The sequence below is a fragment of the Terrapene carolina genome, unplaced genomic scaffold (assembly GCF_002925995.2).
Source record: "Terrapene carolina triunguis isolate 2854851 unplaced genomic scaffold, T_m_triunguis-2.0 Scaffold138, whole genome shotgun sequence".
Classification (NCBI taxonomy): Eukaryota; Metazoa; Chordata; order Testudines; family Emydidae; genus Terrapene; species Terrapene triunguis.
The window spans coordinates 2642759-2660551 of NW_020664489.1; the positions used below are offsets into that span (position 1 = coordinate 2642759).

General features: G+C 39.4%; 1 protein-coding gene across 1 annotated transcript in view; it reads right to left on the reverse strand.

Moving 5' to 3' along the window:
- GUCY1A2 (guanylate cyclase 1 soluble subunit alpha 2) overlaps positions 1 to 17793 on the reverse strand; it is a 277555-nt gene that overhangs the window by 227980 nt on the left and 31782 nt on the right. Inside the window, exon 4 of the mRNA XM_024206596.1 lies at positions 12380 to 13098. Coding sequence (XP_024062364.1) covers positions 12380 to 13098 — 719 coding nt within the window. The remainder of the gene's footprint in view (positions 1 to 12379; positions 13099 to 17793) is intronic.

Genomic DNA, 17793 nt, shown 5'->3' on the forward strand with positions numbered 1-17793 from the left:
TAGAACAACAGGGCCTTAATCCTGACTGGGACCTCTGGGCACTACCACAATAATGGGACTTGATTAATAAAGAATTAAAGAAGAGTAATGTTATAAATACAAATCAACATGGGTTTATGGAAAATAGATCCCATCAAACTAGCTTGATGTATTTTTGGATGAGATTACCAGTTTGGTTAACAAAGGTCATAGTATTGATGTAATATGCTTAGACTTCTGTAATACATTTGATTTGGTACCATATAAAATGAACATGGCACACATTAAATGGATTAAAAACTGGCTAACTGATAGGTCTCAAAATGTCAATGTAAACAGGAATTGTCATCACGTGGATGTGTTTGCAGTGGGCTCCTGCAGGGATTGCTTCTTGACCTTTGTCAAGGCTAACTCCCCACTCTGGCCCTTCGAGTGCAGAAGGTGGGGGCCTGCAAGGATTCTAAAAATTAATACTGGCCACTCCAGGCTTATATTAAACTCCCAAGGTTACAGCTTTTTTCTGACCTTGGCTTGTAGATACTGCCACCACCCAAGTGCAGAACCCCTTTGAGAGCCCAGGAAGGCGCACTTGGGAATTCCTTCCTCTGGGGTACCCTCAAGTCCTTTCACTCCCCCTCCCTCCGGGGAAGAGCTGAGAAAGAAAAAAAAAGGAAATCAGCTGTTGCCATCACCTAATTAAACAACATGTGCACAAAACTCTTAGGACACAAAAATTCAATTCTGTTCTTAAAAAAGGTAAATTTTATTTTAAAAAATTAAAGAAGAAAATACATTTGGGAACTCAGGCTATTGCTAGATTTTAAAAGAGCAACTACAAGGACTAAGCACCAAGAATAGCTTTCTTGAGGTCCAGCTTAAAGGTTACAAGCAAAACAAAAGCACCTGGGGTTAGCACAGAGGAATCCAGAAGCCATAAAGAAATAAAAGGGATAAACCTAATCACATCTTCCTAGACATTTCCTGATCTACTTACATATCAGGGGTTTTAAATGAGTAGTTTCTAGGTATGATACTGATGATTTTTCATACCTGGCCCAAGCTTCTCACAGCATAACTGCTGCCCTGTTGGCCTCTCCCCGGGAGAACAACAGACAGACAAAAGGGGAGTCGTTTTTCAATTTTAAAAAGTTCTAGCCTTCCCATTGGCTCTTTTGGCCAGATGCCCACTCACTTCCTTTTACTTATGCATAGCAGTGAGACTTTTTAACCCTTTACAGGTAGAGCAATTAGAGAACAGCTACTAAGAGGGATTTTATAGCTACTGGCTGGCTGCATGTTCATAAAAGGGAGCTACCCCCCCCCCCTCATTTATCACAACCTTATACTGAAGAAAACATAAAATCATCACTGATAAAGTTTGCAGGTGACACAAAAATTGGAATGGTAAATAATGAAGCTCACAGGTCACTCATTCAGAACAAACCAACCATTTGTATTTTTTAATGTATACATCTAGGAACAAGGAATACAGGCCTTACTTACAGGATTGGGGTCTCTATCCTAGGAAGCAGTGACTCTGAAAAAGATTTTCGAATCATGGTGGATAATCACCAGGGTGATTCTATGGCAAAAGAGCTTATACACTCCTGGGATGCACACAAAAGAAAATCTCGAGCAGGAGTACAGAGGTCATTTTACCTCTATATTTTGGCTCTGGTGTGACTGCTGTTGGAATGCTGTGTCTAGTTCAGATGCCAACATTTCAAGGAGATTGATAAATAGTAGAGTTGAAAGAAGAGCCACAAGAATGATTAAAGGATTAGAAAGCATTCCTCATAACAAGAGACTCAGGGAGCTCAATCTGTTTAGTTTAACAAAGAGAAGGTTAAGGGGTGATGTGATTACAGTCTGTAGGTATCCACATGAGGGAAAATATTTAATAATGGGCTCTCCAATCTAGCAGAGAAAGGTCTAACACAATCCAATGGCTGGAAATTGAAGCTAGACAAATTCAGTCTGGAAATAAGGCATACATTTTTAACAGTGAGAGTAATTAACCATTGGAACAACTTATGAAGGGTTGTGGTGGAGTCTCCATCACTAACAATTTTTAAACCAAGATTGAATGTTTCTCTAAACAATATGACATAGGAATTATTTTGGGAAGTTCTATGGCCTGTGTTATACAGGAGGTCAGACTAGATTATCACAATGGTCTTTTCTGGCCTTGGAATCTATGAATATAAATAACAGTGGGGATTTAGACACATCGGGAGATTGGTGACCTTGAAGGCAGATTACATTAAACTTGGACAAATATAAAGTGTTCACATAAGTAAAAATAATCAAATCAAATCAAAAATAATTGGTCATATAGAAAAATCTATATTTTCTGGATCAGATCAATGAAAAGACTGCTGTCATTGTAGATACCTCAGTGATGAAGTTAAACAAGTACATATTTAAAAAAGAGATTGAAAATTATACAGAACATATTATTATAGGTGTGATCACATACCCTCATCTGAATTATTATAGGATCCTATTACACCTCTTTGTGGATTAACATGTATAAATTGGGCCTGATTCTGCACATACTTATGCACATGCTTAACTGTAAGCATGAGAGTAATCCCATTAAAATCAGTGAAATTACTCACATGCTTAAAGGTAAGCAAGTACTTACACTTTTGCAGAACTGAAGTCTTGGTTATTCCACCTTCCCAAACAAAAAGTATAGCAGAGACTGAAAATATTGCAAACCATACAGAAAAGTATTTAGTAGCGTGGCGGGCTTTTCATATGACAAAGGACTGAAAATACTATGAATAGGGCCCTATCAAATTCACGGTCCATTTTGGTCAATTTCACAGTCATAGGGTTTTTAAAATTGTAAATTTCATGATTTCAGCTATTTAAATCTGAAATTTCATGGTGTTGTAATTGTAGGGCTCTTGACCCAAAAAGGAGTTGGGGGGGGGGAAGCCCTGCAATACTGCTACCCTTACTTCTGCACTGCTGTTGATGGCAGTGCTGTCTTCAGAGCTGGGCAGCTGGAGAGTGGTGGCTGCTGTCTGGGAGCCCAGCTCTGAAGGCAGAGCCGCCACCAGCAGCTGTGCAGAAGTAAGGATGGCATGGTATGGTATTGCCACTCTTACTTCTGCACCGCTGCCTGCAGATCTAGGCCCTCAGTCAGCAACCATCACTCTCCGGCCACCCAGCTCCTAAGGTAGCAGTGCAAAAGTAAGGGTGGCATGGTATGGTATTGCCACCCTTAATTCTGTGCTGCTGCTGGCAGGGTGTTGCCTTCAGAGCTGGGCGCCCAGCCAACGGCTGCTGCTCTCCAGCCACCCAGCTCTGAAGGCAGTGCAGAAGTAAAGGTGGCAATACACAGCTCTCCTAAAATAACCTTGTGACCCCCCCTGCAAATCCATTTTGGGTCAGGAACCCCAATTTGAGAAACGCTGGTCTCCCCTGTGGAATAGTATAGTGTAAAAGCACACAAAAGACCAGATTTCACGGGGATAGACCAGATTTCACAGTCCATGATGCGTTTTTCATGGCCATGAATTTGGTAGGGCCCTAACTGTGAATATTGTCAAAAGTTTTAGACTGCAAGCTGTAGATTGTATAGTCTTTGAGGCAGGGACAGTTTTTTGTTCTGTGTTTGTACAAATCTCAGCACAATGGAATCCTGGTCCATGACTGTTGTGACTAGGTGCTACCACAACACAAACAAACAAAAAAACAACCCAGCAAATAAGTAAGATGTGGTGATAGTGCGTTTTCTACTTGTGTCTAAAGTGCAAAGCTCAATTTTAGGCACTATATAAATAACTATCCTGTCCCTTCACATAAAAACAAAGGGAAAAAATTAAATCAAAGAGCAGTACATTGAGAAGAAAAAATAGAAAATACTCTTTTTACACAGCATGTAGTCAACAAACAGAATGGAAATGCTGCACTTGGATTGTTGAAAGGACTGGATCGTATTGTTTTCCATTGGTAACATTTGCATTTAAGTAACATGAGAGAATGATATGGACAACGATGGAAAATCAAATACCATGGGTGGGTAAGCCCCTCTCTCATGTACAGTTTTGAACAATTTGCTACTTGTATTATGCCAAAAATGGTAGTTTGGGGGAAGGGGTGTGTAACATTCTATTCCTTCGGGGGGGGGGAGCATCCTGTAACCCCCATATTTCTCATTTATATATAATTGTGATATTGCATATAAGGCAGGCCATGTGAGGTATCAGGGGAAAGGTTATGATCTGCTGAAAGTCATTTTTCTATCTAAATATGTATATCATTATGCATATGAAGTTATGAGAATGTATTGTATGATTGTTACTAAAATATGCTGTGGGTTTAGGAAGCACCCAGATACTAGCTCTCCAGAGACAAAGCCAAGGAAAGCAGCCAACACCCGGGCGAGTGTCAAACAACCATTAACAGCCATTGTCCAGCAAGGGAGCTACAACTCAACGACTCACCTGCATAAAGCCACAGCAGGGGAATTGCTCAACCTTGCCTGGGGACTAAGCAATGCCCCCCAGACATGCCTGGACTTGTGTTCTCCAAGCATATGGGACTGAGTGTATAAAACCGAACGCCGGGGGCCCATGCTTGGCCTTTCTCCTTCCCCCATCTACACTGCAACTAGCAACAAGGACACTCAGAGAATACTGAAGACTCCAACAGAGGTGACTGGCCCAGGTTTCAAGGATGAAACCTGTGTACTATGAACTGCAATATCCAGTGGGGTGAGAAAAACTGCTTAATCTAGATGTTTGCCCAGTCTAATAGGATGAAGAGTTTAGACTGAGTGCTTATATTTTATTTTATTTTAGTAACTAACTGACTTTTTGTCCATTACTTAAAATTTATCTTAAAATCTATCTTAAAATCTACCTGGAGAGTTAAGAGGGCACAGCGGTATCACGTTCCCACGATTGCATGCCTGGGATTCCGTCACATACTCTTCTTGAGATATTTCTAAGATAGGACTTGTAGTATAATGTCTGTAAATAACCTTATACATGATCCCACAATTTAGCACAGGGGTCGGCAACCTTTCAAAAGTGGTGTGCCGAGTCTTCATTTATTCACTCTAATTTAAGGTTTCGCATGTCAGTAATATATGTTAACGTTTTTAGAAGGTCTCTTTCTATAAGTCTATAATATATAACTAAACTATTGTTGTATGTAAAGTAAATAAGGTTTTTAAAATGTTTAAGAAGCTTCATTTAAAATTAAATTAAAATGCAGAGCCCCCCAGACCAGTGGCCAGGACCTGGGCAGTGTGAGTGCCACTGAAAATCAGCTTGCGTGCTGCCTTTGGCACGCGTGCCATAGGTTGCCTATCCCTGATTTAGCATATGGCTTAATTTATTACACAGATATCTCTACCAGATATACAGTATGTATGTGTGTGAAAGATATGTATTAATACTACTTTTTATATAAATTATACTTTTCAAAAATTAAATGAGGCACCATAAAGTCTTTAAATCATTTTGAAAGAGCTATCTACTTAAGGAACAGTACAAGGATAATTTAAAAAGTAAGCAAAGTCTGGATTTCAAATATCATAGCTGTTTTGCCTATCACTTATAATCACTTAAAATCTATCTTTTGTAGTCATAGAAGCATAGAAGATTAGGGTTGGAAGAGACATCAGGAGGTCATCTAGTCCAACCCCCTGCTCAAAGCAGGACCAACCCCAACTAAATTATCCTAGCCAGGGCTTTGTCAATAAACTTCTTTTACTGTTTATCTTTGTGACATTGCACTCCATATGAGTTTATGAAAATATGCTAATGAGTGTGAATATAATGTAACTGGAATATGCTTCATGCAAAAGGTCTGTTGTAAGGTATCATTACAAAGTTTATAATCTACTGAGTGTGGTCATCCTATTTGTATAAATGTATCATTCTTGTATCTGAAACTAGAAATACGAAATATAACTCTGAGGTCCTATTGTAATTATGTAAAGTGTGAGCCATTAATGGTGGTTTGGAATCTTGATGGCTCCCATCAACTAGGACAATTGGTTGTAAATGGCTCTGTTTACTTGCAAGCCTTTCTGTGAGTCAGGCCAGGAAGAATGAAGGCTTGGGGTCTCACAGGACATGTGACCATGTCACCTGGTACTGGAATCCATCTTAAACCTGGTGCTTTTCCATTTAGAAGGAGGGGTGGGAACCCAAAGAGACAAAAGATTCCTGCCTTGTGCCAAAGCTATATCGGGGGTGGAACAGAACAAAGGAGGCTGGAGTCATGAGAAATCCCCTAGCTACCACCTGAGCTGGAACAAGGACTGTACCAGGGGAAAGGATTGGGCCGAGACTAGGAAGGAGTCTAGTCTGTGAAAGAAGCTTATTGGAATATCTCTGAGGGTGAGATTTATCTGTATTCAGTTTCTTAACTGTATTAGGCTTAGTCTTGCATGTTTTGTTTTATTTTGCTTGGTGACTTACTTTGTTTTGTCTGTTATTACTTGGAACCACTTAAATCCTACTTTTTATACTTAATAAAATCACTTTTGCTTATTAATTAACCCAGAGTAAGTAATTAATACCTGGGGGAACAAAGAGCAGTGCATCTCTCTCTATCAGTGTTATAGAGGGCGGACAATTTATGAGTTTACTCTGTATAAGCTTTATACAGAGTAAAACAGATTTATTTGGGGGTTTGATCGCATTGGGAGCTGGGTGTCTGGGTGCTAGAGATAGGACCACTTGCTAAGCCTTTTTCAGTTAAGTCTGCAGCTTTGGGGGTGCGGGTTAGACTCTGGGTCGGTGTTGCAGCAGATTAGTGTATCTGGTTCAACAAGGCAGGGTTCTGAAGGCCCAAACTGGCAGAAAAAACGGGTTCAGAGGTAGCACATCAGGTGACAGTCCCAAGGGGATCCCTGTGACTGAACCCATCACAATCTTTACCACTGAGTTTGCCTGAAGTGTTTGGTAAGGGTGCTTGCTCAGGTTTACAAAGGCTGGTGTCTATCCACTTTCCATTGAAGAAGTGGTGAACCAATTAATAAATTTGCACTGCTCAACTTGGCTGGGAGCTGGGGGGATTTGGCGGGTGCCTTTCTCTGTGTAATCCATGAGTGTCTCTGGGAGCATTCATGCAATCTAGCTGGGTGTGGGGGCTCCACATGCTGTTGTGCTGAGTGATCACAGCTCCTGGAGGGGTTTGCTGCTTGTCACTAGCAAAGCATTGTGAGAGACAGCCCAGGCTGGAGCGTTAAGGAGGGCACAGTGGTCCCACAGTCTCAGGCTGCACCCCAGGGATCCCGTCACAGGGGAAAGTTGCCTTTTTCTGAAAAATCAGATGTTGACTGCTGCCAGAGGCAGGATATCAGACTAAATATATCAGATATGTCAAAATCTAGTAGATATGGGTAACATTTTCAAAAGCACCAAAGTTACTTAGAAGCATTTGAAAATTTTACCCTATATCTATAGTTTATAAATTATTATTCATAGTTCACTGTTTTCTAAAAACCTACAGATATTAATACTCTATTCCCTATACCCTTCTTCTTGTTGCCTTCTTTGTTATGTGTTGTCTAGTTCTAGGCCCTGATCCAGCAAAGATATATGTGCAGTCTTATCCAGTTGATTTCAATGGCTCTACTGCCAACATGTAAAGATATGCACACACATAAGCCTTTCCAGAACTGAGGTCTCAGATTGTCAGTTCTCCCGGGCAGGGTCCAGGTTATTTATTTGTCTGTATTTTCCATTTGTCTTTTGAGTGCTCAGTGAAGAAATGACAATAGTAAATGGCTTACTTTCATCTAAACAAAGTGCTGGCAGCAGAAATAACAGAAGGTTCTTTTCTATTCTGTCTTTTTTTCACTGCATGCCTAAAAAAATAAAAATAGAGGAAGAAATCTAATTTATGCATTGGAATGAAGATAAAAGTCCCTCCAAAATAAGCTAAAAGGTCCTCTGTGTATCACAAAGCCTTTTATATAATTCCTTTTCCTGATCAAACACTGTATGACTTGAGCAGCTCAAAACCTGGCACAGACTTGTCTTGGTTTCCCCCCTTTGTTCAAACTCACTAAGTCTGAGAAGAGTGGAGATATTCACCAACTCAGAATTCTCTAAAAGCAATATTCTGAAACAGGTGGTTGCTGATAAGATGTGACTCCTCTAAACTGAATGGGGAGTACCCCAGTCCACAAAACAGAACAACTGCCTAACTCAGTGACTTGTTATCTTTTTAATGGCTTCATGTTCCAACCGGAAGAAATATCGGTATCCCCCCTCCCAGCTAGCCTATGAGGAATTACTGGAGTACGGCTTCCAGTTTTGATGTCCACACTTTAAAAAGGATGATGACAACTTGGAAAGGGGCCAGAAAAGAGCTACAGAAACAATTTGAGGTCTGGCAAACCTGTCTTATAGCGAGTTATGTATGGTGGACAAACCTCAGTATTGATGTAAAATTATTATAACTTCCTTTTTATATTAAGTTGTTATGAACTTCTTTGCACTTTTACTGAACATTACAATATAGCCACAAGTATGTTATAGCCAGGAAGCTTGAAATTATAATAATACCTCTATATGTTTGAAGTTAGTTATGTTATAAATGTTCAGTGGTTAGAGAAATTCCAGGAGGTTTTCACTTCTGTCACCAACAACAAGCAAATGTCAGGAAGATAACCTCTCCTTATCCATAAACCATGTTTTAAAAGAGTGTTATATGAACTCAGAAAAGCTGCAGTTTAAATTTCACCTTGCCTTATCGTTTATACTATTTTCCTTTCTGATATGTTTAAAAGATATATTGGATACTGAAATTTGTGCTTTGTACAAAATATCTGATAGAAGTTTAATTGATATAACAAATAGATTATAACTCTAATGTCAAACCAACTTAATATCCTTCTTTGACAGGGTAACAATCCTAGTAGATAGAAGGGAAGTGGTAGATGTGATACATCTCGACTTTACTAAGGCTTTGATATTGTCTCACGTGACCGTCTCAAAAACAAATTAGAAAAATATAGAGCTTTACAATGGATCACAAATTAAATATGAGTCACCAATGTAACACTGTTGCAAAAAAAAAACATTTTGGCATGTATTAGCACGAGTATTGTAAGCAAAAGAAAGGAAGTAATTCTTCCACTCTACTCAGCACTAATAAGACTTCAGTTGCAGTATTGTGCCCAGTTCTGGGCGCCACACTTTGGGAAAGATATGAACAAATTGGAGAAAGTCCAGAGGAAAGCAACAGAAATGATTAATGTTCTAGAAAACATGACCTATGAGGAAAGATTAAACAAACCCATTTTTTTCAATCTGGAGAAGAAGACTGAGGAGGGACATGACAGTCTTCAAGTATGTAAAAGGTTGTCATAGAGGAGGGTGATAAATTGTTCTACTTAACACTAAGGACAGGACAAGAAGTAGGGGGTTAAATTGCAGCAAGGGAGATTTATGAAAAACTTCCTGTCAGGGTAGTTAAGCACTGCAACAGATTATCTAGGGCGGTTATGGAATCTTCATCATTGGAGGTTTATAAAAACAGGTTAAGAACCTATCAGAGAGGGTCTAGAATGGATAATACTTACTCCTGCCTCAGTGCAGGGGACTGAACTAGATGATCTATCGATGTCCCTTCCAGCCCTACATTTCTATGATTCTAAGGAGCTTGTGTCAAGAGTAGGGTTGCCAACCCTCCAGGATTGTCCTGGAGTCTCCAGGAACTAAAGATTCATTTTTAATTAAAGATTATGTCATGTGATGAAACATCAAAGACTACGTCCTACCGAAATTGGCAACCCTAGTCAAGAGACAAACCCCTAAGAGTGTCTTACCTAGACCAGGACATCTCTATTTGTACAATATCCAAGTTTGATAATCCTTATCCTCAAGAAGACAAACCATGTAAAACATATATGTTTTAGGAATAGCCACAATTGTGAAAAGAAATGTAAGGTTTGTTATCAGAGTAATAAATCTGGGTAAACCCACACAAAGAATTCGAGAAATATCCTGATTGAAATGAAATTTATAATTATTCTAAAACTTCATTCAAAAAAACCATGAGGAAAAAAATGTGCAGCTGGAAAATTTTAAACCTTTTCTTTATTTCTTAAATACTAAAATAGCAAACACCTTTGTAAATGCATACTTGCAAATATGTCAGTTAATATAAAGCTCCTACTATCATTATTATGTTTGCAGTGCTGTAGCCATGTGATCCCAGGATATTAGAGAGACAAGGTGGCTGAGGTAATATCTTTTATTGAACCAACTTCTGTTGGTGAAAGAGTTAAGCTTTCAAGCTACAGAGCTCTTCTTCAGGTCTGGGAAAGATACTCAGGAGTGTCACAGCTAAATACAAGATGGAACATATGGTTTAGTTCTGCTAGTTTAGGCTTTATCTACACTGGAACTTCATCGGCAAAACTTTTGCCATTCAAGGGCGTTAAAAAAAACACACACTCCCAAACGACAAAAGTTTTACCGACGAAAAGCATCGGTGTGAACAGTGCTTTGTCAGCAGGAGCACTCTCGTTGGGGGTGGCATATTTTTGTCAGCACGAGATCTCTCTCCTGCCGACAAACAGCAGCTACATTGTGTATCTTTTAGCGGCACGGCTGTAGCAATGCAGCCATGTTGCTAAAAGCTGTGCACTGCAGACAAAGCCTTAGTTTAAGAGATATTCTAAGGGACCATTCAAGGGGAAGTGGCTCATTAACACTTCTGCAGTGCTACCCACAGCACCCCCCACAACACACCTTTCAAGATCCATGGGTCCTATACATGCCTATCACAACATGTGCTGTACCCCACCCAGTGCACTAAATGCCCCAATAACAACTATGTGGGTGAAACGAGACAATCACTACGCTATTGAATGAACTCACACAGAAAAATGGTAAAACAAGAATGCCATATTACCCGTGGGTGAACACTTTTCCCAAAGTGATCACTCCATATCTGACCTATCAGTCCTCATCCTCAAACGGAAGCTGCTCAACATTTTCAAAAGAGGAGTCTGGGAATTTATATTCTTAACTTCGCTAGACACTAAAAATAATGGCCTTAATAAAGAGACTGTATTTATGGCTTATTACAACAATCTGTAACCCACTAAGAACATGTCTACACTATAATCTTAAGTCGACCCTATGTCAGGTCGACTTACAGTCACAGCAGTAATTACTGCGTGGACTGATGTCCAGACTACCCTCCTTCTGTCAGTGGTGCACGTCCTCATGAGGAGCACTTCCACTGACTGAAGAGGGATAGTGTGGGGGCTTAGAGCCAGGGCTCTCAGCTTCGCGCAGCTCCCCACCCGGAGCCCAACTGCCCCCTGGGCTTCTCGCCTTCGCGCCCAGCCAGGAGTGGTGAGAAAGCCACCTGGGGCTTCTCACTTCGGGCGGGGAGATCTGCGCTTGGAGTCCAGTCAACTGCTGTGCTCCCGGTGGGGAGCCAGGGTCCTGGGGGGAGGCAGCAGGGCTCCCCACGGGGAGTGGAGAGCCTGAGGGCTGCCCAAGCCAGGAAACCCGGCAGCAGCCAGGCTGGCGAACCGGGAGTTGGTTTTCTTGTCAATTTCACAGCTCCAGTGAACAGCCAACAGCCAATGTAAGGAACGTAGTGTCTACACAGATACTGCATTGCCCTAGTGACACCTACATAAGCCCTACGCCATCATAAGTGCCTAAATGGAAGCTGAGTTCATTTGAAAATCTGCCCACTTGTAGCCACCACACTATCTCCAGGTCCTGGGAGAGTTAACCTACCTAAGAACACTTGCACCCTCAGCACAAAGGTAAACAAATATTCTTTGGTTGGGGGTTTGTTTTATGATAGGACAGCATCAGAGCTTCCTATATCAAGATTGGCATAAATTGTATTTGGCATCATTTATTGTAGTGGTTAATTACTACAGATTTTCCATTTCTCTGCAGCATGAGAGACATGGAGAAGAGTATGTTTTCAAATTGTTCTGTAGGATATATAAAGTAAATGGGAATCCTACAGCTAAACTCCTTCAGATAACACCAAAACTGCATTCTCTGGAGAACAATTACATTCAATGGTGTCATTGTTTTCAGTATTATTACAATAAAATTGGAATGAAATTAATGATTAGACATAGGCATTACGTCAAACCAAGGCACTGGGAATTTCACCAATGTTTTAATACACAACCCTGTGACCGAGAATTTCTGAATGGCATTCAAAGTATCTGCAATAACTCCACTTGCAGAGTTCATAAATAATGTAGGATGAAATTCATCCCAATCCAGACCCAAACCACTTACATCCCACTTAAGCCTTATTTTGGGGGGTTAAATGAGCTTTCGGTAGTGCACAGTCCTTGAGCTGTTCGACTCTGAATAAATGCGCCCTTCCCATACACACACATCCCATTCTAAATTAATGCTCCTACCTTATCTTTATTTTCAGAGCCAGAAGCCTCAAGTTTGGTCCGAATCACAAATGGTGTTGATAATCTCAGGAGGACTCGTTCAAATGTGGCACTGACCTTCGGGGAAACTATCTCAAAGCATTCCTGGAATTTCAACGTTTTGTGAGTGTCACATTTGAGCTGCTTCCTAAGGCCTTCCCCAAGCTGGAGCACCAGCATGTTTGGATCAAACATCAGATGGAAGGGGAAAGCTCTGCAGAAGGTGCTGATGCTTATCCTCAGGTCTGAAGGAGACTGAGATGATCCGAGTGGAAGTGCTTTTGTGATATTTGCGTTTTCACGTTCTTTGATAATAAAAGTAAGACAGCTGCAATTACCTGGGTTCGACCCCTCCGCATACAGTTTATCATTCGTGACTTGTTCCACATCCACTTCCAAATGGTAGATCTTCTTTGCTGCCGCCTTTATCATTCCCATCATTGCAAATCCAACAATATGATGAGGGTGAAAGTAGTGGAGCATGAGGTTGCCTTCAGGGAGCTCTTTGCATAGGAAAGAAGGGGATTCCAGAGTGACCTGTCTTCCAAATGAAGTTCTAATGTGCTCCAGCAAAGCGTCAAAGCCATTGAAGAAGTCCTGCAGTGTGCCACCTACAGCGCGAAGAACTCTTTCATTCTCATCAAAGCAGATATTGAAGAATTCCTCCCCAAATTTTTCTTGCATCTCCTCAAACTTCAAACCTATAGGGCAATGGTAAATATATGTCAACAACGTGGTGGGGTTATTGTTGTGCAACATTTTTCCTTTATAATCTGCTTTTGTTTGGGGCTTCCCCCCAGCCACCAGACTGATTTGTCCCCTATTCTAAAGTCTTCTTCATTAAGGATACCTGTTAGTGAGATTCCCATTTCCCTAAGGCAAAAGCGACCAGATTTCATTGGTCTCTGTGGGTGACCCTAAGATGTCTGCATCACATCTCGTCATTCTGGACTGCTTTTTTTTTCCTGTCCATCTTCCTTCCTCACTCCCCAGTCCCATCTCCCTCTATCAGCCACAGTTTGTGATTCATGCACTTTTACCTTTTCTCATTCCGGTTAGAGCCCAGAGGACTACACTTTCCTCATGCTTTATATCTCACACACTACAACATTATCTGACAACCCTGTGCAATGAGGATGACTAGACGGAACTTCCTTCAGAATCTTTTAGTACCACCTTTGAATTGGACAGTGGGATCACAACAGAGCAACACAATAGTTCTCCTTCCCCCTCATTGTCTCTGCAACACTCCAAGGCCCCACTGAGTCAAAGACTGGGACTGGAAATCAAACCTAGGACTTCCACAGAACAATGCGAAACCCACAACTGGCCACTCAGATATACCTCTTCTGGCTGCATTTACTCTGCAACCATGAAATAAGACAGCCTCAGTGCCTGAAATACTTTTCCTACACTGACCACTAGGGATTGCTAAAGAATAAGATGAAATAACCCCTTTCTCTGAATTGCTTGAATTTGAGAACGTAGCTTGTGCAATGCTTCCAGGCTTAACCACCTGGAAAAGCATTTCTGTGGCAAAGGGTGAAAGGGCTAGTGAGTCATTCACCGCTAATGTACTAGATCTTTCCATGTTCCCATCACAGAAACTCAAAAGGCTTTCATTTTTGAAAGGTGATGATACCAAACATCGCATACAGGCAATAAAAAATGGCAGCAATAAAAAGATCCAGGACTGACAATGTGCATCAAATGCTGCTTTGATTTAACTATCTTAAAGGCAACTTTAGAAAATTCCATTTTAAGATGACGACTCATCTCTCTACTATTTTCTAGGAATGCTCTTTTAAGCATCATTTGCATTTAATCACTATATCAAATGCTGGAGTTACAATGTGTATAGCATGTGTGTGTCCAGTTGCCAGATGTGGTAGGATGATTTTCATGTGAATTATTAGAATATATACCCAATGTAAGAGTGTGCAGAGAAAATAAATTCAACAAATAAAAAAATGTCCTCCAGTGCATCATTTTTATTAAATGTAACACATACTAGTTAAATCCATGACAGCTTGTCCTAATTATTCCAATAGAAATGAAGGACATAGTCATTTATTTCCTAAGGGTACAAATCAGATCTTCATTATAATACATATTCAACATGTCTTATGCTATCTTCAGTAAAATACCAGTGGATCTCTGAAGACCTTACATCATTTGTTTGGATAGCTCATAGTCTTCTGAACTTGGAAGAACCATGTAATTAAAATAGTTTCATGCCCAGAGACATGAGAACAGCAGAAGTTATTAATCTATTGTTTGCAGAACAAAACTTTGACAATAATCTCAAAGCAGTATTTGAATAAGTACATGGCTATAATTATAACTACTAGAGCCCTGCAAATTACTGATTTTTTGGTTTGCTGGAAATTCTGAAAATTAAACAAAAAAATCATTTCCGATTCACCCAAAATTGAAGTTTTTCAAAATTTTCAGCAAATCAAAAAGTTAAAAAAAAAAATCATTGCGGGTCAAATAAAATGTTATGTTTGACTCAGAATGAAACTGTTTCTATTTTAGACTTTTTAAAAAAATAACTGAAGGGAATATAGAAACAAAAATTCTTTTAAAAAGCTAAAAAATGAAATGTTTCGTTTTAAAAATGTTAAAAGGAAACATTTTAACTTTTTCAGCTTTTTTTGTCCGACACAATTTGGCAGAAACCAATACAAATTTACGAGACATTTTGGTATTGACAAGAAACTTTCAGACAAAAAATTTTGCCCAGTTCTATTGATGTTTGGTATTTACACAGCACCCTTCATCCAAACTGATTTACAAACTATATGTAGTGATCTTTTTACCCACATCTGGGATGTGGCATGATGAGTTTAAAAACTCTTAACACTGCACAACTTATGAAGAAAATTAACTTATGTAGGAAAATTAATAGGATACATTTAGGTAGGTAGCAGAATATAATTATTCATATTGGCATTTGGCCAGAATACCTGGGTTGAAAGCCCTCTTTTATAACTACAAGTGGTGAGAACTGTGGTTTTATGGATAATCCAAAAGAGATTACCTCCAGTAGTACAGTGCCTCCTAGTAGAGGAAAGGGTGTCAGTTACTGAATCTCCACCATTACTTTTGCAGAACACAGGACTCTAACATCTTCCAGGCAAGTACCAACCCCAACCAATGGGGGTTATTTTATGAAATTAGGTTCAGTGATATGGCCACAGGATATGCCATTGACTTTTTAAACATTTTAGGTGTTAAGCAGTGGAGTTACCCCTGCTCCACTGGAGTATTATAGCAGTGAATCAGTCATAGAAAAACAGAAATGGTCAAACTGGATCAGACCAGTGGTTTTTCTAATCCAGAATTTTGTCTGACAATGCCCATGACCAGATGCTTTAGAGAAGGGTGAAAGAAACCCTGAAGTAAGCAGGTATGGGATATCCCTTCCATAGGGATAGTTTCTTCCTAATCCCCATGAGTTAGAAGCTAATTTATGCCCTGAAGCAGTTTATATCCTGTTGATTTTTTTTTTTTTTTTTTTTTTTTTTTTTTTTACAATTTACTATTGTAACTCAGAGAAACAAGGTGGATGAGGTAATATATTTTATTGGACCAACTTCTACTGGTGAAAGACAAGCTTTTGAGCTACACAGAGCTCTTCTTCAGGTCACACAAATTGTATTGTAACTCTGGATGTTCTCATTATCAAAAAATAATTATCCCATACAGTCATACTAAGCTCTAGCCTTGATGATATCTGGTAGCATGGAATTCCACAGGCTATTTGTGCCTTATATGATGAAGTATTTTCTTTTACTACTTTTAACTCTATTTTCTGTTTCGCTGAACATCCCCTTGCTCTTGCAATCCACTTCCATCTCTATAAAGTTCATTTTTTTGTTTCTCTTTATCTCATCCCCTCTTATTCATTTCCTGTATAAAGAGTCTTAGTTATTTTCACTCTCTCTTAAATGGATTTTTCCCCCAGGCCTGTTAATTATGTTTAGGTGTAAAAAAGGAAATACTACCACCATTGTTAGAAGCAGAGAAATTGCCATACCCGATCAAATCAATGGTCCATCTTGCAAGGCATTCTGTCTCAACAGTGGCTAGTACCAGATGCTTCAGAGACACTGTATAATCTAATGGCCAATTATGCAATAACAAGCTCTGGGGGAAGCTTCTCCCTAACTGCAATAATTAGTGGTTGGCTGATATCCCAAAATAAGAGGATAGTAGTAGGTCTGTGGATATTTTTATTATTAATATAAAAGACTGATTTAATAAAAAATCCTCCTAAACATTTTTTCTCAGCATCTAAGTTATAATATTTTGAGAGACCTACAGGTTAATTATATGTTATATCAACAAGTATCTACATTATTCGTTGCCATTCAATTAAACTAAGTATTCCTCATTCTTTTTCTTCTATTTTGAGAATCTTTTCTCTCTCTTCTCATAGTCTTTCTGGTGAGTCTTCATTTTTATCATCTTTCTCTGATCCTTTTACATTTCTGCTACAATATTTTTGCAGGGGAATGTCCAAAATTGAGCACAGTGTTTGGGGTATGAGTGTACCATCTATTTATGTAAAGTCATTATCAGATCTTCAGTATTATTCTCTGTCCCTTTCTTAACATAATCTAACATAAAAGAAATCGCAGCATACAAGCAGTTCAGAATCAATAAGAAGGTGAAAGATCAAAACAACAAAATACCCTGGGATTGAGCCACAGATCATACCGAAGCAACTATAACCCATCCAATTATTCCTGTAGAGTGAACCAAGGAGACAACAGCAGCCAATAGTACATGTTCCATTGCATCCAATTCCCTTGGTAGATATTAACACATACTATATGGGATATCCCTTAAGAAAATTGAAGTGTCATCTAGTGAACGGTAGAGGTGAGATACAATTTGCAGTTCTAACATTCATATCATGAACAAAAGACTAGGTTTTGTCCCCATGGGTGTAGCAAAAGTTTCCTCAATGAAGCAGATTTATAATAAATATTTACTCTCCCCTTCATAACACAACTCTCTTCTGCTTTTATCTGATGGTGGTTTAGGCAGAAGTTGAAGACTCCAGGACACCATTTAAAAACAATAGGAAAAACTAATATTTTAACCAACATTCACTCACTCATTAAAACAGATTTTGATGGGTGTAGTACACACCCGACTGCTTATTAGCTGATCAATTGGCCTCTAGATGACAGTATGACCTATATCTAATTAATTTGTGAAGTATTTTGGCATACCTTGAGTATAAAGATAAATTCTGTATCAAATGGAGGAAGCTGGACAACAGTTTTTATATGGTCATTTTTATTGGTTGCATATAACCGTAGTAAAAGCATTTTATATCTTTACAAACAGCTTTGGCACAGCTGTAAAATTGTACTACAACT